Source organism: Triturus cristatus, chromosome 10 (assembly GCF_964204655.1).
Source record: "Triturus cristatus chromosome 10, aTriCri1.1, whole genome shotgun sequence".
Classification (NCBI taxonomy): domain Eukaryota; kingdom Metazoa; phylum Chordata; class Amphibia; order Caudata; family Salamandridae; genus Triturus; species Triturus cristatus.
In genome coordinates, this window is record NC_140593.1 from 814641716 (window position 1) to 814666734 (window position 25019).

General features: G+C 47.5%; 1 protein-coding gene across 4 annotated transcripts in view; it reads left to right on the forward strand.

The window, feature by feature from the left end:
• Positions 1 to 25019, forward strand: part of CAPN15 (calpain 15) — a 364024-nt gene that overhangs the window by 317897 nt on the left and 21108 nt on the right. For all 4 annotated transcript variants that reach the window (XM_085628400.1, XM_085628397.1, XM_085628399.1 and 1 more), the window contains one exon: positions 9174 to 9335. In XM_085628400.1, coding sequence (XP_085484526.1) covers positions 9174 to 9335 — 162 coding nt within the window. The remainder of the gene's footprint in view (positions 1 to 9173; positions 9336 to 25019) is intronic.

Here is a 25019-nt window from a genome sequence, read left to right on the forward strand (position 1 = left end):
AGCAGTGTCGCGACCCATTTACGTAAATCACTAATAGCTCATTCGAGCGACTTTGGCTGACGAGCCCGGTGTCTGCACCTGCGCGCCTTGGAAGGTATTTTACCTATATATATGGCAGTCATCGGCACCCCGCATACCTACCTGCTCCCTGCTGACGAGAGGCAATTACCTCGAAACACGTGTCCAGGGATGGCATTATATTTCTATATACTCGTGGCGTAGGCGTACTCACCGTAGCCACTACACTATCCAGAATCCTTTGGGGTTATTTGCAGCATGACGAGCAGTGTCGCGACCCATTTACGTAAATCACTAATAGCTCATTCGAGCGACTTTGGCTGACGAGCCCGGTGTCTGCACCTGCGCGCCTTGGAAGGTATTTTACCTATATATATGGCAGTCATCGGCACCCCGCATACCTACCTGCTCCCTGCTGACGAGAGGCAATTACCTCGAAACACGTGTCCAGGGATGGCATTATATTTCTATATACTCGTGGCGTAGGCGTACTCACCGTAGCCACTACACTATCCAGAATCCTTTGGGGTTATTTGCAGCATGACGAGCAGTGTCGCGACCCATTTACGTAAATCACTAATAGCTCATTCGAGCGACTTTGGCTGACGAGCCCGGTGTCTGCACCTGCGCGCCTTGGAAGGTATTTTACCTATATATATGGCAGTCATCGGCACCCCGCATACCTACCTGCTCCCTGCTGACGAGAGGCAATTACCTCGAAACACGTGTCCAGGGATGGCATTATATTTCTATATACTCGTGGCGTAGGCGTACTCACCGTAGCCACTACACTATCCAGAATCCTTTGGGGTTATTTGCAGCATGACGAGCAGTGTCGCGACCCATTTACGTAAATCACTAATAGCTCATTCGAGCGACTTTGGCTGACGAGCCCGGTGTCTGCACCTGCGCGCCTTGGAAGGTATTTTACCTATATATATGGCAGTCATCGGCACCCCGCATACCTACCTGCTCCCTGCTGACGAGAGGCAATTACCTCGAAACACGTGTCCAGGGATGGCATTATATTTCTATATACTCGTGGCGTAGGCGTACTCACCGTAGCCACTACACTATCCAGAATCCTTTGGGGTTATTTGCAGCATGACGAGCAGTGTCGCGACCCATTTACGTAAATCACTAATAGCTCATTCGAGCGACTTTGGCTGACGAGCCCGGTGTCTGCACCTGCGCGCCTTGGAAGGTATTTTACCTATATATATGGCAGTCATCGGCACCCCGCATACCTACCTGCTCCCTGCTGACGAGAGGCAATTACCTCGAAACACGTGTCCAGGGATGGCATTATATTTCTATATACTCGTGGCGTAGGCGTACTCACCGTAGCCACTACACTATCCAGAATCCTTTGGGGTTATTTGCAGCATGACGAGCAGTGTCGCGACCCATTTACGTAAATCACTAATAGCTCATTCGAGCGACTTTGGCTGACGAGCCCGGTGTCTGCACCTGCGCGCCTTGGAAGGTATTTTACCTATATATATGGCAGTCATCGGCACCCCGCATACCTACCTGCTCCCTGCTGACGAGAGGCAATTACCTCGAAACACGTGTCCAGGGATGGCATTATATTTCTATATACTCGTGGCGTAGGCGTACTCACCGTAGCCACTACACTATCCAGAATCCTTTGGGGTTATTTGCAGCATGACGAGCAGTGTCGCGACCCATTTACGTAAATCACTAATAGCTCATTCGAGCGACTTTGGCTGACGAGCCCGGTGTCTGCACCTGCGCGCCTTGGAAGGTATTTTACCTATATATATGGCAGTCATCGGCACCCCGCATACCTACCTGCTCCCTGCTGACGAGAGGCAATTACCTCGAAACACGTGTCCAGGGATGGCATTATATTTCTATATACTCGTGGCGTAGGCGTACTCACCGTAGCCACTACACTATCCAGAATCCTTTGGGGTTATTTGCAGCATGACGAGCAGTGTCGCGACCCATTTACGTAAATCACTAATAGCTCATTCGAGCGACTTTGGCTGACGAGCCCGGTGTCTGCACCTGCGCGCCTTGGAAGGTATTTTACCTATATATATGGCAGTCATCGGCACCCCGCATACCTACCTGCTCCCTGCTGACGAGAGGCAATTACCTCGAAACACGTGTCCAGGGATGGCATTATATTTCTATATACTCGTGGCGTAGGCGTACTCACCGTAGCCACTACACTATCCAGAATCCTTTGGGGTTATTTGCAGCATGACGAGCAGTGTCGCGACCCATTTACGTAAATCACTAATAGCTCATTCGAGCGACTTTGGCTGACGAGCCCGGTGTCTGCACCTGCGCGCCTTGGAAGGTATTTTACCTATATATATGGCAGTCATCGGCACCCCGCATACCTACCTGCTCCCTGCTGACGAGAGGCAATTACCTCGAAACACGTGTCCAGGGATGGCATTATATTTCTATATACTCGTGGCGTAGGCGTACTCACCGTAGCCACTACACTATCCAGAATCCTTTGGGGTTATTTGCAGCATGACGAGCAGTGTCGCGACCCATTTACGTAAATCACTAATAGCTCATTCGAGCGACTTTGGCTGACGAGCCCGGTGTCTGCACCTGCGCGCCTTGGAAGGTATTTTACCTATATATATGGCAGTCATCGGCACCCCGCATACCTACCTGCTCCCTGCTGACGAGAGGCAATTACCTCGAAACACGTGTCCAGGGATGGCATTATATTTCTATATACTCGTGGCGTAGGCGTACTCACCGTAGCCACTACACTATCCAGAATCCTTTGGGGTTATTTGCAGCATGACGAGCAGTGTCGCGACCCATTTACGTAAATCACTAATAGCTCATTCGAGCGACTTTGGCTGACGAGCCCGGTGTCTGCACCTGCGCGCCTTGGAAGGTATTTTACCTATATATATGGCAGTCATCGGCACCCCGCATACCTACCTGCTCCCTGCTGACGAGAGGCAATTACCTCGAAACACGTGTCCAGGGATGGCATTATATTTCTATATACTCGTGGCGTAGGCGTACTCACCGTAGCCACTACACTATCCAGAATCCTTTGGGGTTATTTGCAGCATGACGAGCAGTGTCGCGACCCATTTACGTAAATCACTAATAGCTCATTCGAGCGACTTTGGCTGACGAGCCCGGTGTCTGCACCTGCGCGCCTTGGAAGGTATTTTACCTATATATATGGCAGTCATCGGCACCCCGCATACCTACCTGCTCCCTGCTGACGAGAGGCAATTACCTCGAAACACGTGTCCAGGGATGGCATTATATTTCTATATACTCGTGGCGTAGGCGTACTCACCGTAGCCACTACACTATCCAGAATCCTTTGGGGTTATTTGCAGCATGACGAGCAGTGTCGCGACCCATTTACGTAAATCACTAATAGCTCATTCGAGCGACTTTGGCTGACGAGCCCGGTGTCTGCACCTGCGCGCCTTGGAAGGTATTTTACCTATATATATGGCAGTCATCGGCACCCCGCATACCTACCTGCTCCCTGCTGACGAGAGGCAATTACCTCGAAACACGTGTCCAGGGATGGCATTATATTTCTATATACTCGTGGCGTAGGCGTACTCACCGTAGCCACTACACTATCCAGAATCCTTTGGGGTTATTTGCAGCATGACGAGCAGTGTCGCGACCCATTTACGTAAATCACTAATAGCTCATTCGAGCGACTTTGGCTGACGAGCCCGGTGTCTGCACCTGCGCGCCTTGGAAGGTATTTTACCTATATATATGGCAGTCATCGGCACCCCGCATACCTACCTGCTCCCTGCTGACGAGAGGCAATTACCTCGAAACACGTGTCCAGGGATGGCATTATATTTCTATATACTCGTGGCGTAGGCGTACTCACCGTAGCCACTACACTATCCAGAATCCTTTGGGGTTATTTGCAGCATGACGAGCAGTGTCGCGACCCATTTACGTAAATCACTAATAGCTCATTCGAGCGACTTTGGCTGACGAGCCCGGTGTCTGCACCTGCGCGCCTTGGAAGGTATTTTACCTATATATATGGCAGTCATCGGCACCCCGCATACCTACCTGCTCCCTGCTGACGAGAGGCAATTACCTCGAAACACGTGTCCAGGGATGGCATTATATTTCTATATACTCGTGGCGTAGGCGTACTCACCGTAGCCACTACACTATCCAGAATCCTTTGGGGTTATTTGCAGCATGACGAGCAGTGTCGCGACCCATTTACGTAAATCTTTTTTAATTTAAGTCAGTTTTAATGATTTCATTATTGACTTTCATCGCAATTCCCATTGATGTTTGGGACTATAATTGATTGTCTAATAGCATCCAGTAGCTCTTCTGCCACCCATCCTTAATATCCTTTAGAACACTTGGAAGGGTAACCAATTTATTAGTGGTTGTACCACAAAACCAGTGTTCATTGATGTTAGTTTTGTTAGATAGATGTGGCTTGCTGCTGATATCATCCATCTTGCCGTCTAGTTTTTGATCAATAAATGTCAAAATATTTGTCACCATTTCCAGAATGTTGATTTGAGTTACCAGTTTTGAAGAATTACATTCCACTACTTCTGTGATCAATTGTAATAATAGGGTCATTGAGGCTAGTGGTCTCTTTATAACCTTAGAATACTCTTCTTTTTACTTTGCATCTTTAACTATTTTTAGGAAAACTGGTCTGGATACCATGTGTGATGAGATATCTCCTTTGCAGGCATCACTGACATTATCAATTTATAGATTTCCCCAGTTGTAATTCTTGATGGAATTGGGTTCCCTCTGCACAGAATTCGACATACACCCACGCGCTCAGAATCAGAGAAAGTGAATGCCACTACCAAAAGTGGTCTTTTACAATCAGTTTGAGGACCATTTAGTTCACTCTTTATACTACTTTCTCTGAAAAACATATGAAAGGTTGGCTGGTTTGTAAGGTTCCAAAAACACTCACTAGCCTAGATTTTTAATCTGACCAGGGAGCCCATGTTTTCATGGTCCAATAGAACAGGTTTTTGAGAGCCATAGTCAATGCCATTAGAAACACATTCTGAGCATGTCAGGTATTTATTGATATGGATTTATCAATAATAGTACCTCTGTATATTTTCTCTAAAGTATATGGATTTTTACTAGAGGCAAATTATCTAGTGGCCTGCTCGCAATCGCACCCGGTTTGATCTATTAAGAGTGTGTATCAATGTTTCTGTGATAGTAAGTTTCCCACCTCACTTGACCGATTCATATGTTAAAGTATCCACATTATCATTATCAGATAGCTTACTGGTTTTAATTAATACAGGTTTTGGAGGATTCTGATTTGAATAGACTTCACGATTGCCAGTTGTCCGAAGATTCCACATTTATAATAGATAAGTATGTCTCGTCTTTTACTTTGGAGAGCTTGTAGGTGGATTTAGGACCACCTTTCTAAAACGTTTCCAAGGTTAACTTTTGAAGATCAAGTCTTTTATGAGCCTCGCGTACCAGCACTTTTATTCTTGATCTTGTATGTCACATTATGCCAAATGAGCATAACAGTAAAAAAAACAGTATGTGCAAATCATTTCAAGGGGGTATTTCTTCAAGAATCCAGTCAAATGATCCCAAAATGTAAGCATCCAGGATATTGATGCACAAAAAAACAATTGGAAATTGTGTTGCCATATCTTCTTAAGACCTCGCCCTGTGTTGCCTCTCATTGTACTTGTCACTTGCACTGTGAACTGTGCCAGCAGCAGGCTTCTCACCAGATAGCATAGAAGTTGCCTGGAGCTACCGACTATGTGTCACTCTCTCCATTCCCTCCCACACAATCTCCCCACCTCTGTGTATAGTTGAGCGCACTGAAGCTGAGGCAAATGGAGGAGGCAGGAAAAAAGAGTGCGTCTGGATGTTATCTGTACTCCCTGGCCCAGAAAGTTGATTTCTTGTCCACATCCCTCCCAACTGTGACCTCTTGAAGAAACCTTCCCCTGCACCTCAGGTCCGCCTCATCGCTCCAGCAACTCGGGAAAGAACTCATGACCTGGCTGTTAGAATGAACAGATCACCATCTACCAGCAAGCCACTCTAGCGCCTGGAGTCCCTCACGGGTGATTTGCCACGCTTTACAAAACCTTGATTGATTGATCGATCACAATGTCCACCAAAACTGGTTAGGATATGGCAGCTTCAACACTGCTTCTTCGTGACACGGAAATCAAGCCAAATTCACAGCAAAAGCCGCCCTGCCCGCAACTGATCCCAGCACTCTGCTGCAAGTGGACTCAAATTGACTCCTCCCTACGAACCATTCGCTGCACCAGATGCTGCCGTCCTAATCGAGTGCATTGCTCCACTAGACTCACTATTCCCAAAACACCTACTCCCTGGTGTGTAGCAGACCATGGTGGGAATGGGCGCACGAGCGAGTCCAGCCAATTTGCGAACTCTTGAATGAACAACAAAAGGAAGAGATGAGGAGTCCAAGCTATGCACTTGTAACCGAACAACAAGACGACGATTGTGTAATCTTTGGGTCAATACTTTCAGCAGGGAAGGCAGTGTTGTTGATAACTGTTGCTGTCTTGTGGTCTTTGCCATTCCACCTAGGATCATGACACATCATGGTCGCAAGTGTAGAGAACAGATTAATACCTTTTGTCTATTTTACAAGATTTACACATGCATGGCTAAACCAGTTAAAACATTTTTTTAATGGTGTCTCTGACCCTGGGGATAACCACATGAAAAGGAGTTTGACTGGCCAGCATGTGTGCTTACCCCTCTGTTTTTTATTTTCATTTGTGAGCTAAATGTTTATTGTACACTACGGTGCCATCCTTCTGAACCAATCCACTGTTGGTCTTTGAGATTAGTTGGTCAACTGTGTAACGATCCTTGAAACCGACCATACACAAGAACAAAATGCAGGCCATGGTAGTAAAAGTGCCCAAAGGACTAACGTTTTTTATTATATACAAATGAGCAATGCTGAACGTTGTTAAAAAGTTAAAATATGTGATATTAGACAACACTACAGTGTGATTACAAAACTGATGAATCACGAACGTCACAAATTGGCACAGATCATGATCTGATGATCTGCTATATTGCCAAGTCTTCATTTTATCATCTTAGACGCATCAAACATGTTTCTCACTCATTTGAATCGAGGGATGCTCTGTACAATTTCCTGAGTAGCTGATATGTTGCCATTTCATTTTCTTATCAGCATAAAGGCGCGACCGAACTCTAATGTATACATCAACAGAGGGATATATTATAGGAGAGAGGAGGTATGGCCATGACTGCAGGTGGCTGAAGAAGCAGGGAGGGGGGGGGATAAATGGTCAAATGAAAGTCCATTTAAGTTGGGATGGGAAAAGGGGGTAATGTAGACTGGTATGATTTTGCACTTGGATATTGTGCTTTGCACAGAAAGACCACCTGAACATTATCTTAGGTGTCTGTTTCAACTCATTCACCTGGGCCCTCCAACATTCCGTTTGACACGCTGCGTGAAGGTACCTGTCGAAATAATGACCGGCGCTTGGTACTAACCTAGGCAGAGAGAAGGAACCCTTGAATAATTTAATATCCTGACTCATTTCAAAATTAATTTCCACTCTCTTATGTAGTGTTGTATAGTTCAGGTGTTGTTCACAGCTAGAAGAGAAATTTTTGAATCTTTCCCACTTGAAATATAAAGAATAATAAACAAACATGCCCACCAACAATCTATCCTTGGACTATTAAACATAAATGCAACACATAGGTAAGCTGTGTTAAAAACAAAACTCCTGCCACTGATAATATTGTTATCCCTTTTGCACCAGTGAAGATAGACCACTCCGATTGCTGGTTCCACCCAGCCCTTCTTTGCACGTTGTATAAGCAAAGGTGGGGCTCCTGCTATTTGTGTTCATGTGCCAAGTAGGACAATGACTCTTTTATACGGTTGGATAAAGTTATTGAGTGTTTGGATGTTTTGAGTCAGACCCCATCTATCTCCACTCACCTTTCAAGTACACTACTGCGTAGAAACTCCACTTTTTAATGAGTTAGACCATTTTTGGTGATGAATGAACATCCAGATATTTCTGGTCGGGCTTATCCGTGGTAACCCTGTTGGCATAATTATGACCTTATGCAACTCTTTAATATTACTTGAAACTGCTTTCTTCGTTTGCAAAAGGGACACCATTCAGTCTTCACTGTATAATGCACCAATATATATTTCTCCAATGGAGTGAATTCCAGCCGCTGGGCTAGTGGTTAAAGTGCAATTTTAAGGCTTGGATGTGGGAAGGTTAGAAAGAGACAACACTGCTTACCTCTTTGAGAATATAACCTTTTATCACTTAATCTTTTTTTCTCCATTATTTAGTGTAAGTATATTCCCGGAAAATAGCATCATAGCTACATTATTTTTTTCTCTACTGTAAATAGTGCTGCCCCCGCAATCAAACGTCTTAGTTGCCACATCCCAAAAACATTTTTGCTAGAAACAGCAAAACTACATAAAAATAATAGATACTTGTTTTTCTTTACTAGCCCCCTCTTGATTGGGGCCAGTAATTCCCTTAATTTCTTTTTATACGTTAGTGTTAACATTTTAGTATCTGTAAAAATCTGAGAAATTAGAAAGTGACCTAAACATTTGCTGGTGCAAGTGAAATCTGTACCTGATCCCTGTCAGCCAATAATTACCACATTTCAAAAGGGTGAACAAATTGTATTGTTTAATGCATATCTCTCTCATGTAGAAGAAAATGTCGCTGGCAGAATGTCTGTGATGTGCTTATAGAATTTCACAAGAAGACCGTCTCAATGGCTCTCAAATTTCCTATACTTTGCATTGGCTTGTTTGGGAAGGTAATGCAATCCTTGCAATGCTGGCTTTGTAAGCTTTGCTTAATGGGAGCTTGACAGACGATTTCTGTAACCATAAAGGCTTGTTAAAGTTTTTTAATACACTATTTATTGTGGGGGCAGATGTCAGAGTGCGAATGCCTGCAGTTGTAATTGCTGATACTTTTTGTATGAGGTTTGATATTGTTTGTATATGTTCCATGTTATTCATATATACTGGTAATGCCATTGACACACATTTAAAGTTGCTTCAGGACTTGACCAGTTTCCTCTCATTTCTCCTCATGCGCCAGGTATTTTGACTCTGTGGATATCTGCAAGATCCATTCGGACTGGCATGAGGTCCGGGTGCAGGGCACCTTTCCCAACAGAGCCAGTGGGCCCATGACGGTGACCTCTCTGACAGTCGTGGAGCGCACGTCCGTGGAGTTTGCTCTCTTCCAGGAGGGCAGCAGGTATGTACCCTGAGGGTACGCTAAAGTACTTGGTAGTGGCTCTGGTACTTGTGCATTACGCTCCCCTCTGAAATGTGGATTATGCAGGCTGATCTTTTCCTTGGAATGGGGTCTGCAGCACTGCACAGGTATGAGTCATCATTTTGAAGTTGAGGGTGCTTGGCTGCTACAGTGAATGTCCTGGAAATACTGAAAATAAGATGACTGATAATCTCCCAAGAGAAGCTCATGTTACCATCTTTTGTTCCCAAACCACCTAATTTCCTACCATACACTTGAACTGGTATGCAGCAGTGACAAAATGGCATGCATTTATCTGTATTTCTGATCGACACTGGCAAAAAGTGGATTGGACTCATCCAGTAACGTTGAAGTCACTCTTTGTGATTTGGGTAGTCTTCATTTCTATGCTCCTGATGGAATCAAACTGTCTAGATGAGTTATGGATTTTAGGTATGTGGAGGTGCTGCCGCTCAGATCCTCCTCACCCAGTTCTTGTTTCATAGTTTTGGATGGCAGAAACCGTACTTTGATTGCAAAGTAACTTGGAGGGGCTTTTGTGTTACACATCAGGAAGGTGAAAGTTTGTAAATGCTTACTACGTTTTGACTGCCCCCTCTTGGCACAGTTTAGTCCCTGGAGTTGGTACACAACGTCTCGCTCTATGGCTTTCCTGATAAACCCAGACCGTAGGCCACTGGAGTGGCAGAATAAAGGACATTCCTGCTTTGTGTGGCAGGAGACAACATTGTAGGAGCTGTTTGCATTATTTTGTTTTTCGCCTTAAGTTCCTGCTCAATAAAGTAAGAGCAAGGGAGCAGTGGAAACCACACAGCTGGAGTTCAGTATTAGTGAAAAGGAGTACAAGGATGTACAGAGGAACATAATATTATGGTTTTGGCCTGTGAATTATGACGTTATTCCAAATCAATTGGAGCTCTAAATCTGGTTTTTAGTATATACAAGAGGGTTCTGTAACCACACAATTCTTGGCTTGAGTTTCTTAGAATTCATAAGAGATAGGTAAGTTATCAGCATTGAACCACGCCATTTACTTTACTCGTGTCCAACATGGATGTTTTTGCTTCAACCTACCATCACCTTTCCCCCTTCTCACACCGGTGCCAGCAATGTACTTGAAGGACATGGTCTCCTGTCCGTCCTCTTCCGTGTTGGTCCTTAGCGCTGGGACACTCCCGGGTAGCCATGCGCTTTACAAATGCCCTTTCATTCATTTCATTCAAGTGTTACTACAGCACGCTGATGGGTTTAAGAATGTGCCTTTGGACAGAACAAAGCTCCAACTTTTAGCCTTTATCGCACTTCATCTACTGAAAGATGTGCTGCACAATAGGCAACCTCTCATTTTCCTGGTCACCACTATAACATGCACAGTGCCTCATTACTCTTCTTGAGCTGAAAGGAAATGTCTGCCAAGTTAGCCAGTGAACAGGCATCAAACCTTTCTTTCATCACCATCCAGTTCTAGAAAAGATGTACCTTACTCCCCAAACCAGGAATTTTCAAGAATAAACCACCTCCAGCTGTGCACGAGGATGTGTTTGCCACCTTCAAGATATGTAAACTTACTGGCACAAGTCCTAGAGTTAGCTGCTATGAATGTAAGAAAAGTACGCATTATGGTAGAACCACAGCTACTTGTTAGCAAGGAATCCCTAATTGTATCTGTTGACTAATTGTTGGGTGGGCCCCTCTTACAGAACAAAATAAAAATAAGCCAATCATCAGAAGGCATGTTTTTGAATGATTGTATTTGGGACACAATGCACGAAAAACAGACATTTGAAAATCTACAAAGACCAGAGTCCAATCCATTTATGTGGATGAAAATCATGGCATTCGGTTGGGAAAATTAATAGTCCTGTGACAATCACATTGTTGAAAATTATATTTTCTACAAACTTTTGTTTTCAATTCCATCTATTGGGTCTATCACATATTAAAGCAATAGGAATTCACAAATTACATTTGAGTATAATATCACCAAGAATGCCAGGTATCTACCCAAAACCATTTTTGATTACAGGATTGCGGTTGCAGGGGCAAGGAAGCCATACTGGACCCCAAGGACGATTGAGAAGGGTACTGTCGGCTACTTGTTGGAGGCTAGGACAGTCAGACCGCTGTAGGCTCCGCAGCAAGGAGGCAGTGGCGTAGACAAGGGGGGGGGGTCTTTTTGGGGGCAGCAGAAGTAAGTCATGTCTGACGACTACCAGCATCACCCGCCCCCAAGAATAAGTCGTCTGTCGGATTCCACCCGCCCCCAAACAATTCGGACGCCAACGCCCCCAACCCCAACCCCGCTGGCCCCTCCCCCCGCTTTTACCTGCTGCACCCGGTGGCAAAATTAGGGGCCAACACAAGTGGCAGTAGCTCTAGCTACGCCTCTGCATGGAGGCAGGAGATATTGTCCCCCTGCGCTTGGGCAAAGGAGCATGCAGGGGTGCTGGGGGACCGCAGACCATGCAAAGGGAGAGGATTCGACCCTCAGGGACTGTCTGCTGTCCTGGGGCCCACGTGGAGTGCTCCCTGAATTTGTATGGAGAGCGAGGATGGCTTCTGCGGAGAGGAGCAAATCCCCGCACCCTCAAAAGCTCTGGACACTGGCAGCAGGATCATGAATATTCACAAATAGAGGGACAAAGGGCTTTTATACATGAGGTCCAGTACATGAGGGCAGCGCCGGCCAGACGAGGAGCAGCCGATGATGAAGCATGACACCCAACTCGGTGTGTGAGGGCATTACATTCCAAAAAAATGGATTCCCATCTCTTTGACTCTGTGGCCTACTGTCCTATGTATATTGCTGAATTCTAGATCATTCAACAGCACAAAATTAATTTTAATATAGCAGGATCATGAAAACAGGCCCCGTGGGGGTCTCACAGCACATGGTGTCAGTTGTGACTGGCCTGAGGAGGTTGCAAGCTTCTGCAGGGACTATCGCCCACCCCCTTTGGTCAGAGTAGCGTCTCCCATTGCGAGGGGCGCACAAAGGAAGTGCAAGGCTTACCCCCTCCCCGATCCCTTCGGCCTACAGGAGAGGCCAAAGGGGCAATCTCCCTTCGAATCCCCCCTCTAATCCGACATTGAGAAGGTAGGACACTCAGTGCTGTCTCCAGCCACCTCAGGTTCCATACATGCAACGGCCCAGAGGGGATCGGGGGCTAGACGGGAGCGGGGGACCCTCCAGGATGCTGGAATGGCCTGTAGTAAGTACAGCAGTTGGGAGTGAGCTAGAGGGTGGGGGACCCGGTCGGATAAACAATGCAATCAGGGAGCCGCTTCTGACTTGGAGGCCCACACGGCCAAGATCTTGTCACCCATTATGGACACCAAGGATACCCTGGAGAAAACAATATAGGCTGTAGTCCTGGATGTTGGCTTACTGTGTGCAGACAATAAGAAGCTATTGGATAGGGTGGCTGCTGTGGACTACATGCTTTTACCACTGAGGCCGAGTGACAGAGTTAAATTGCACAATCTGCAGAGGGTGCAAAACCGAAGGGTGCTGAAGGTTAGTCCCGACATAACAACATCCGCCTGATAGGGGTGCCTGAAAATGAGGCGGGGCACTGCACTGAGTTATTTCGGGAGCAGTGGCTGGCATTGACTGTGTTGGAGGGAAAGGTTTTTAGCCTCTACACCATGGAACAAGCGCACAGGGTCCCCTGATTGTCCCTGATAAAAATGGGGGTCTTTAGTTGGCAGGTTGTTACCCTGTGTAAAGCATCTGCACATAACCAGCAGTATTACAGTGAAAACACTACAAAAGTACACCACACCAGTTTTAGAAAAATAGCCAATATTTATCTATGTAAAACAAGACAAAAACGATAAAAAATCCAACATACAGTTATTTAAAATACTCCTAAAGCAAAAATAGTCTTTAAAAACTGTTCCTTGAAGTTGATAGCGCCGTCTGGGGCTATCAATTCCCCGCTTCCTTTCCCCGCCAAAGTCATCGAGAAGGTCGTCAACAAGCAACTGGCAGCCTTCCTCGAGGCGAACGGATCCCTCGACCCATCACAGTCCGGATTCAGAGCCAACCACAGCACCGAGACCGCCCTCATCGCAGCCACCGACGACATCCGAGCCCTGCTTGACAACGGCGAAACAGCGGCACTCATCCTCCTAGACCTCTCCGCAGCATTTGACACTGTCTGCCACCGCACACTAGTACAACGCCTCAACGACACCGGCATCCAAGGGAAGGCTCTGGAATGGATCATCTCATACCTCTCCGGCAGAACACAGAGAGTACGCCTCCCTCCGTTCCGCTCCGAGGCCACCGAAGTCATCTGCGGCGTCCCGCAAGGATCGTCGCTCAGCCCCACTCTCTTCAACATCTACATGAAACCCCTCGCTGCCATCGCACGCCAACACAACCTCAACATCATCTCCTACGCCGATGACACCCAGCTGATTCTCTCCCTCTCCAGAGACCCCGACACCGCCAAAGCCAGCCTGCACGAAGGGATGACAGACGTCGCTGAATGGATGAACACCAGCCGCCTGAAACTGAACACGGACAAGACAGAAGTCCTCATCCTGGGACCATCACCCTCCGCATGGGACAACTCCTGGTGGCCCCCGGCACTAGGCACCGCACCTGAACCGACGGACCACGCACGCAACTTGGGCGTCATACTGGACTCCTCCCTATCGATGACCAGACAAGTCAACGCCGTCTCCTCAGCTTGCTTCCACAACCTCCGCATGCTCCGAAAGCTCTTCCGATGGATCCCGACCGAGACCAGGAAGACGGTCACCCAGGCTCTCATCACCAGCAGACTAGACTACGGAAACACCCTCTACGCCGGTACTACAGCCAAGCTTCAGAAAAGACTTCAGCGTATCCAGAACGCCTCCGCCCGACTCATCCTGGACGTCCCCCGACGCAGCCACATCTCGTGCCACCTGAGAGACCTGCACTGGCTCCCTGTCAACAAGAGGATCACGTTCAGACTCCTCACCCACGCACACAAGTCCCTCCACGACCTAGGCCCAGGGTACCTCAACAGCCGCCTCACCTTCTACACGCCCACCCGCCAGCTACGTTCCGCTAACCTCGCCCTCGCCGTTGTCCCTTGCATCCAGAGAGCCACCGCTGGAGGAAGGTCATTCTCCTACCTGGCAGCTAAGACTTGGAACTCCCTACCCGTCCACCTGCGGATGACACAGGACCACCTGGCCTTCAGGAAACAGCTCAAGACCTGGCTGTTCGAGCAGTAGCAGACCCCCTTCCCCAAGCGCCTTGAGACCCTTACGGGTGAGTAGTGCGCGATATAAGTTCCGTGATTGATTGATTGATTGATCAATGTGTCGTGAACCAACAAATCCCACAGTTCTGGCTGGCCGAGTTGTCTCGGGTCAGCTATGGTGTTGGGAAGACCCACAAACAATACCTTTAGAGATGCTGGGCGTCGGCGACCTCGCAATGAACTCTGAAGAGCAAGCGACTGTTCTAGAGGTCGGTGCAGGAGTCGTCGGGCCCTTCAAGTCACACACATTGCAGATCGAACTCCGTACAGAAGTGCTGGCGTCGGCGCTGCACTGCCCTCAGGTCGCAGTGCAGGCAGTGGCTTGGTGACGGCATTCAGCTGCATCAGTGAGACCAGGGCTCCGCTGCAAAGTCGCAGTGCAGGCAGCGGCATAGTCGTTGCTGATGCACTGTTGTCAGCTGACGAACTGGAGTCAATGGCGTTGGTAGGCCAAGGCTGTGGTGCGGGAGGGTGTGTCATGTAACTTACGAGCGGTGCCCCCAAACCGTGGCAGTGGCGTTGAGGTTAGCTTGGAACGTCGTCATCTGTGAGACTAGGGCCGCAGTACGATGCGGGACGGTGCTCAGTGTTCTTCATGAGCGGTATCCACAGGTCACGGTGCAGGCAGCGTCGTAGGGGATACCAGAACGGCGGTGTGAAGCGAGGCAGTGCGGTGCCCACAGGTCACGGTGCAAGCAGCCGATCAGTGGCTTCAGCGGCAGTGAGACCAGGGTTGCAGTGCAAGATGCAGGACTGCTCTCTGCTGTGCCTTCAGGTCAAAGAGCCGGCAGCAGTGTCGTTGACTACGTCGGTTTGCTTTTTCGTCTGTTGCAGCACAAAACGCGCAGTTCCCAGTGCTGGTAGCAGATAAATTTGAAGTCTTTGTTGTTCCTGTGACTTCTTAAAAAGGCGGCAAGCTCTCCCTCAAGCCCTTGGAGATACTCCGAAAGAAGATTGCAGAAAGTTCAGTCCAGTTCTTTCTCTGCACAAGACAGAAGCAGCTACTTCAGGCCAACACAACTAAGCACACAGCAAAGTGGCAGTCTCTCCTCACAGCTTCTCCAGCTATTCCTTTTGGCAGGTTCCATGATCCAAAAGAGGTCTAAAGTTCTGGGGTTAGGGTCCCGATATCTATACCACATTTCCTTTTGAAGTTGGCACAAATAAAGTTCCACTGGCATACGTAAACCAGTTAAGCCTGGCTCAGGCCAGGTTCGCTACAGGAGGTGGAGGCAGCTTTGTGAGAAGCAGACGCAGTCCATTCAGGTGCAAGCGACAACTCCTCCCACTACTCTTAATGCAGCCCGTTCTAGTCGGCCTGGCTATGAGTCACTCAGGAAAGGTAGGACACACGTCACGCCCCCCCATCACCATCCCCCCCCCCATCCCCTTGTGTCTAGCTAATGTGAATGCACATCCCCAGCCCTGTCAGACTAAAGCCCAGACAGATAATACAAAACCAGGCGGAGGCACATGGATGGTTAGACAAGGAAATACCCACTTTCTAAAAGGGGTATTTACAAAAACACAGTATAAAAACCATCTGTACTAAAAGGTGTATTTTAAAATTTTGTGTTCGGGCATACTAAACTCCTCTTTTCTATCAGCTCCACCTGGCCAACTAAATTTGTAAAAGTGTTAAAAAGCAGCCCCCATGTTAACCTATGGAAGAGATAGCCTTTCAACTGTGAAAACGAAATGCACAGTATTTCACTATCGGGGCATGTACAACACACCTGCATATCACAAACACTGCACCCTACAAACAAGGGTACCTTGGACCTACTTGAGGGGTGTCTTACATGTAAGAAAAGGGAAGGCCAGGGCCCGGCAAGTGGGTGCACTTGCCAGGTCGACATGGCAGTAAAAACTGCGTGCAGACACTGCAGTGGCAGGTCTGAGTTACACTTACAGGCTGCTCATGTGGGTGGCACAATCAGTGCTGCAGGCCCACTAGCAGCATTTCAATTACATGCCCTGGGCACACACAGTGCAGTATATTAGGGACTTAGCAGTAAATCAAATAAGCCAATCATGGAAAACCAATAATAGCACACTTTATAGTAGGAGCACTTGCACTTCAACACTGAACAGCAGTGAGAAAGTGCGCAGAGACACTAAACCAGCAAAAACCAGGTCAAAAACAGGATGCCAAAAAGTCTGAGATGCTGAAAAAGCCAAGTCTAGCAGTCCACTTCACGGGGGGCACACCCCAGACCTATATTTGCATGTCTGTTGAACTGTAGAGAGACACTATTTTAAAGCATGCACACTCTGAGGGGCCCTGGCAAATTCAAGGGAGCCCAGTTAACATTTACCCTGATTATACTTTCACGGTGCAACGCCAACGTTCCTGACAGTGAAGCAACACCTGCGATGCCTCTATATCAAATGCACCCTGCTTTTTCCAGCGTGCCTTCGCATTACAATTGATTCAGAGGCCCACTTCTTTGTGACTGCATCAGAAGTATGGGATTGGCTGAAGAGGCAGGGCCATCCAGTATCTGAGTCATGGGACAAGGACTATGCCACTCGATGACACACGCAGAGATCCCAGTGCCAGACGCACTGGCGTCCCAAGGCGACTCCCTCTCAGGTAGAGGGGCAGGCAGTAAGGGACAATGTGGTGGGAGAACTGCAATGGGGGGACCCACCGAGCTCGTCGAATGGTTGGGAGGCATTGTACAGAGACACTGAACAATCGGATGAGGACACATACGCCTCCAGAGAGGCCTCGGAAGTGGTTGCCCTCCCAGTGTTCACCACTGTGACTGCAGATGGCATCGCTTCAAAACTGGGATGGTGAGGATAAACATAGTGGGCTGGCCCCCGGCACTGGGGAGGCGATTCTGCCCGAGTGGGTCAGCCACTGGGCTGCCTTATAATATACCAGCAGGGCCAAGCCCTTATGAGGCAATACTTATTTATTTAGTCACTAACACATGATGTATTTGGGGGCGGCGGCAGGCACTTCAGGCATTGGGGAGGTGGGGGTTTGTGAACTCGCGTGAGGTGATAGGGAGGGCAGGTAGAGTTGGGGGTGCTAGGGGAGCTGTTGCGCAATGGACTGTTTATTGGACGTGGGATGGAGGAAGGAGGGAAATATAGTAGAGGGCCTGGAGACATCCCTCGATGACTACTGCCCACACACTTTGAGAGAGGGGCTCTCTTTAAAACATGTCTTGGAATGTCATGGTCTTGGCAATAAATTGAAATGAGGGTGGTGCTCAAATACCTTCCCGACAATCCCTGGACCTTATACTTCTCCTGGAAATGGACTTGGCAGGCAACAACTATGGGTTCGCTACAAAACCCTGGTTCATGCAGGCTACCCCACAGGATCTAGAGGGTCGGGGATACTTACCCATAGGTCCCTACCGTTTCTAGTGATGAAAACGTGGGTGGGCCCACTGGGTTGCTGGGCAGCTGTGGAGGGTAGGTGGAAGATAAAATGGTTAGTAGTGGCATCCTGGTACCTCTCCCCAGTCCTTCAGGAGGATGATCTGCATAGGTTGAGGGAGTGGCAGACTCAGATCTCTGATACGTTGTTAGTCGTGGGAGTGCACCTTAACTTGACCCTGCAAGGGTCTATTGATCGAGTTCTTCACACAGGAGGCCCACCTAGGGAAGTTGAATACCGCCATAATTTTTTGGACGCCTTAGGATTTTTAGATTTATGGTGGGCCACACACCTATGGGTCAAGTCAAGGAAAGCTTTATTCGACTAATATTTTAGCAGCCATAAAAGCACATAAAAAGACAAAAATACATATTATCACAACAATAAACACATTTTAAAACAGGTCATATAATGATATTAGAATATCGGGCGTTATTAAAACAACAGCAATAAAACCATAAGAATAACAAAAGCTCGCTATGTTATACTTCATTTGTTACAGACAGTTTCCTTTGGAGGAGTACCTTCTTAAAGAACGTGGCTAAGCACCAGGCAGTTTGTTCATTCTCCAACAACTGAAGTCTAATTAATGCAGGGCGACATTGCCGCAATCCCTAATGTTTTAAAATCGGTAAAATCCATGCTCTCCTCAACACAGCATAACATTTACAATATAAGACCAGATGAATGGTGAACTGGGTAGAATGATTGTCGCACGGACACAACTGCAGATCCCGTGACCAGTCGTTAATTTTTGGAAGGGTCACGGGTCTGTGGACAATATTCAGTCTAAACCAGGTCAATAACCGCCTGTTGAAACTACCCGGTACAAATATAAGGTAAGGTTCCATATGAGTAGTAGTTTTAATTAACTGTTGTTGCCTTACACTGGGTTTTAAAATCTCTCCTGTCATTCTTACTATGCCCAATAGTTCAAGGCACTCCTTTCTTAGGGCCTTTCTGGAAATCGCCTGTAAGGCAGTAGGATCGGTAAAGTATTCTGGGTGCCCAATATCCTTCATGAAATCACAGATATACTTTATACAGGGGATCTTTAGGGCCCCTTCCAGTTTTAGGCAATCCTGTATGATCTCCCTATTTAGCTGTGGCTGGTCCTTTGACCAGATCCAATGCCATAGGAGAACTGGTTCTCATTTAATTAGGTCTGAGATAAAAGGAAGACCTAACTCATCGTGACAGGCATAAGAAGGTGTGTTGGTTGGCACCGATAAAATATATCTTAGTAAGGAGTTTTCAACAATTTGTATAGGGAGGGTGTTAGCAAAACCCCATACTCCCGCCCCATACATTACATTGGTGGTGCATTTGGCCTTATAAATTTGAATAAGCTCACCTGGCAGCTTTCTTGAAAAAGACGCCAACGCGGCTGTTGTCTTGATGAATAACAGTTTTTTTGCAAGGATAGCTTGTGCCCACGAGTCGCCTTGGTTAAATAAAATACCTAGGTAGGAAAAACTTTTTGTCTGAGCTAATTTTTGTCTGTCCACAAACATACTTTTAATTCTCTGAAACCCACGGCCACAACTCATAGTAAAAGTCTTAGAGATGTTAATTGTGAGGCCAAGGTCCTTCATAAAAACAGAAAAACTATCTAAAACCCTCTGGAGTCCTATTTGAGTTCTAGACATTAAATCTGTGTCATCCGCATAAAGGAGAGCAGGTATGGGGCGTCCTTTCACTGAGGGAAAATCTTGATTATTCATGAGAAGGGCTTGGTACAATCCATTAGTATTCAAGTTAAAAAGAAAGGGGGCTAGCACACAACCTTGCGGCATTCCCCTCTTAACAGGAAAGGCAGGTGTGAGCTTGCCAGGGGTCAGGTAGTACTCCTACTCTTCCAAGGCAGCGCACTCATTGGCGTGATTAGATTAATTCCTCTTGCCGACTCCACTACACCACAGATTTTGTGACCGCTTGCTTGCCAAGAGCATTTCAGACCACTCAACCCCCCCCCCCCCCCCCCCCCCCCTTCCTTCTTAGCGAACTATGGTGCCCAGGCAGGCACGTTCACTCCTGCTGGCGCTTAGACCCTTCGGAATTAATGGACTAGGTCACCCGAAACCTGATTCAAGATGAAACCTCCAAGTACTTTCTGACAGCAAAGGAGTCGTTGGCCACCGAGCTGACTCTCTGGGAGGCCTATAAGACAGTGCTTTGAGGACACATTATTTCCCACATTGCAGAGAAGAGGCAGGAGAGGGAGGCCAGAAGACTGGAGCTGGAAGCTGAAATAGAGCAGGGGAAGCGACTTGCATAGAGGCCCTGGACTCTGACTTAGCCGACCGTTTGTCTTAACTCAGGGAGAGGTATCTCCAAACACTGCAGCAAGAGGCCAGAAACATACATTGGGCTAAGCAAGGTAGTATCTTTGACAAAGAGACAAGAAAGGGAAACTGTTGGCTTTGCTGGCTCGTAGGGAGGAGGGACAGCATTGGATATTGGAAATCCATGCTCCCCAAGACAAGCTAACCGATACGGCAGAGGGCATAGCACATGCTTTTGCCAACTTCTTGCGAGGGTTATACAGCCCATGTCTCCCTCCTGCAGCCGGGAAAGACTTATCCGATTTATTAGCTGATGTCCTGGCCCGCGCTTGGAGGAATCTATAGATGGTCTTTAGGAACTGACATTATGGACAGCAAGATTGCTGAGGCTATCTTCCTACTCAAAAGTAGGAGGACGCGGAGACCAAATGGTTTCCACCAGAGTTCTTCAAATGTGTCAAGAGTTGGGTGGTTCCACTGCTGCAGGCACGGATTAACAACTCAAGTGCACAGGGAGAACTCCCCAGGGATCTCTCCCCAGGCTTATATAGTTTTGATCCATAAACAAGGTAGGGCACCAGAGGAGTGTGGATCCTATTGGCCAATATCTCTATTGAATATCGAAGTTAAGATATTGGCAAAGGTCCTGGCAAATCGTTTCGTGCAAGTCATCGACTGTGTTATGACCCTGGATCAATCAGGCTTCATGCCCTATAGATCCACCAGGCACAACCTCTGGCGCTTTTTTGGATGCCTTGCCTGTAGTCCTAGATTTAGGGAACCGGCAGTAGTTTTGGCTTTTCATGCTGAGAAGACTTTTGACTCCCTGGAGTGGCCATACCTCTTTCAGCTACTATAGAGGATGGACCTTCCTTTTTGGACTGGGTACGCTTTTTGCACTCAGCATGTAAGGCTAGAGTCAGCGTGAATAACACTCTTTCAGAAAAGTTCTGCAACGGTAGGGGTACACACCAGGGATGTCCCCTATTGCCTCTACTATTTTCCATAGCAATGGAACCCCAGGCAAATTTATTCAGGGGAGATGCGCTGCTTGGAGGTCGTAGATGGAATAGGGGTTAGGAAGACGTTACCTCCCTCTATGCGGACGATGTCCTACTCTACCTGGCTGACCCAGATGACTCCATACCGAGAGTGCTTAAGATCCTCTGCATCTTTAGTTAATTTTCAGGTGTCAGAATCAACTGGGGAAAATCAATAGTTTACCCCCTTACATACTGGCGCCTACGGACATAGTGGTCAGATTTACTTGTATGGGAGTAGGTGGGGTGCACCTATTCAGGCATATGCATCACCAAGGACTGAGCAATGTTTCATGTACATAACTTGAACCGATTGTTGACCGCATACTATGGTGCTAATGCATAATGGCGCGGCCTCTCGCTGTCTTTGCTGGGCAGAGCAGCATTATACAGAATGATTTTCCTCCCTAGGTTTTAGTACATCCTCAAAATTCAACATACCTGGTTCCTGATACCTTTTTCTGGGCAGTGGAGGCAGAAACTAGGAACTTACTGCGGAGCATCAGCAGCCACCACATAGTCATCCCTACCCTGACCAGGTGAATAGTGGGCGGGGGTATAGCACTCCCAGGCCTACGTCTATATTATTGGGCAGCTCAATTACTGGTGATAACTGACTTGTCCTTTGCAGACCAAAAGTAGCCCTCTCTGCTTGCAGACCGAAGGGCAATGGAACTTCAGGGATACATTAGGAAACTATACGGGCCAGATAAAATCAGACACCTTCCTGAGTGCAGTCCGGATATGGAAATGGGGGTAGCACAAGATTGACTGGGTGGACTGCCTGACTTTCAAGGCACCACTGTAGTGGGACATCTTGGATACCTCTAAACTCGGGGGACTTCAGAGGCTAATGGGATGGTTGACTTTCGAGGAACTGCAGAGGCAAGATTTACCTATCTGGGGTGTCAGTTCCTATGCAGGTAAAGATGATAAATCAGCGTCTCCTGGGTGGCTTCCAGAATCTAGAGGATAAACCACTGGATTATAGGGTAATGGGGTCCCCCTGCACATACATACCATTTCTCTAATCTATTCTACATTATTGGTACATTGCCAACCCTCCCAGCAGACACTGAGAGAAAAGTGGGAGGGGGAACTGGGTAAAATAGAGTATGATGTATGTAAATACCCAGGGGAGGTGGATATTTGGTCAGGTTTTCGTCAAATCCAGTTAAAAACAATTTCACTGTGCCTACGTCACACAAAAGAAGTTGCATATGATGGGGGTGGCCTCCAGCAACCAGCGTTACAGGGGATGTGGCAAGCACGGTTCCCAACTACACATGTTCTGGGAATGTCCACAGATCTGGGGATTTTGATCAGGGATATAGAGTAGACTGTCCCAGTTGGTAGGGGAGGTCATGGTGTTCACTCCCAGGTTGGTGGCTCTAAGGATCTGAGGAGAGGTGACCCTGGACAGATACACACTGGCCCTCTGTAAAACTATCTTAGAAGTGATAAGAAGGGATATTGTGCGCTGTTTGGGGAGTTAGGCCTCCCCCTCCGATGGTTCATGAGTGTACCTCTAATATGAACTGGTACAAACAGGCTGAGGAACCAATATACCGGGTGAGAGGCTGTTCACAGAAGCATGGGAAAATATGCAAACCCCTGGCAAGAGGAGGCGATGAAGTTCGAGGGAATAAACAAAACCCTAGAGACGGGTTGCTGGGAGTCACTCCCCTTGCCCCCCCCCCCCCACCCTCACAGTAACAAGGGTGATGATAGTATTTCAGACATGGGAGACTTACGTGGATAGAGGGTTGCAACCCTGTACGCACAGATGTGAAGGGGAGACTCAATTACATGTATCTGAATGTCCTATATCTTGTCTAAGTATGTGGATACATACTTTTGTAACAAGGTTCGCCACAGCTACTGGAGGGTAGAGAAGGACAATTGTATGTTCAGTTTGTTGCTGTGTTGCACTAATACCCTATATAAAGATGTTTAAAAAAAAGCCCTGGTCACTGCTGAGAGCTCCTGAAAGAGCAGAAAGGCTGCAGACGTATGGAATGTTGTGCATCTTGCTAGATTGCGATATTTCCTCATTCAGTCTGCCATTTGTGCCACAATATCTCCTGATCTTGTCTTTTTGTGTTGATCTATGGCCCATGATGTGCCTTCTAATAATTCCTATTTGCTGAGCAGCTTCTTCAGTACACTCCTAAACAAATCTCAAGGAGGCAGATATTGATATGCTTCTCTCGGTGCCCTCCTTGAGTTTATCAATCCAGATATTATCCCATATAGATCGGTTTCCAAATCCTTGCACTCCTCCATGCATAGTTTTGTTTTGGTCTCTAAATGTGCAATGAACTTGTCCATGAGTTGTTCCATTGTTGAATTAATTTCCAACAGCCTTTCAACACTTTACACCATCAAATTTGTGGACTGCATATCTACCCTGATGTTAGTAGAGTTTATGCCTTGTTCTGGTCTAAAGGTCACCATGGCCTTGTGTGGGTGGCCCCGGGGACCCTGTTTGCCCCCCCAAAATATGTAGAATCTGACATTCATGGGAGTTATCTACTCCTTAGAGCTAAGCTAGATGGTAGAGACGTCTCTATACTGAACACTTATGCTCCAAACACAGACGATCCGGATTTTTTTCAGTGCCTACAGGAGGTTCTGGTGTCAGAACTAGAAGTCCCACTGATCTGGATGGGGGATTTTAATTGTGTCCTAGACCCCGACCTTGACAAGTTCCCACCCCGCAAAGTCACAAAGCCAAGGATGACGATGAAACTCCGTAAGGTAATGGGGAATATAGGGGCCCAGGATATATGGTGCCAGAGACACCTGACCCAGAAAGTGTATACCTGTTTTTCACCCACTCAAAACATGCACAGTTGCTTAGACAGGTTCTTAATCGCAAACCCAGACACGGCTATGTCCTTTGAGGTGACACACCAAGCATGGTTCTTATCTGATCACTCCCCTCTAGCGTGTGTGGTTGACTGGGGGGGCCCGATTCGCCGACCGCAGACTTGAAGGTTACCAGCAGAGGTGCTTGAGGACCCAGTGGGGAAGCATCATCTAGAGACTGCCATAACTGACTATATTGACTTAAACTGGGACAGGCTGGACTTATCACAGGCCACAAATTGGGAAGCCCTGAAGGCGGTAGTGAGAGGGGCCTGCCTGAGCCTAACATATGGGGTCCGTAAGCAGCTCCAACCAGAGCTACAGGAGGAGGAGCGACGCCTTTTAGAAGTACAGACTTGCGTAGCTCCTGATGCAGAGGGGAGGGATAAGGAACATGGCATCCGGGAGCGCATCCATGACATTTGGTTCAGGCTTGATAAATACACCCTCACACATTACAGACAACGCCTCCATATGGAAGGGGATCAATCGAGTTGTCTCTTGACCTGGATTCTTCTGCAGGAACATGCCCCTGCCGTGATTGCGGCCCTGCGGGAGCCCACGGGAGGCCTGGTCCTTTCAGAGGTGGGGCTACTGCGGGTCCTAAAATCCCATTTGCAGACAGTGTATGCCACGGACCCCGCAATCAGCGAGGCAGCTTATCTCCCTTACCTTCATGACCTGACCTTACAGTCTATCCCTAAATCGGCACAGAAGGAGCTCGACGAACCCCTAGCGCTGGGGAAGGTGCAATCCGCACTGAAGCACCTACCACGAGCCAAGTCCCCGGGTAGTGACGGGTT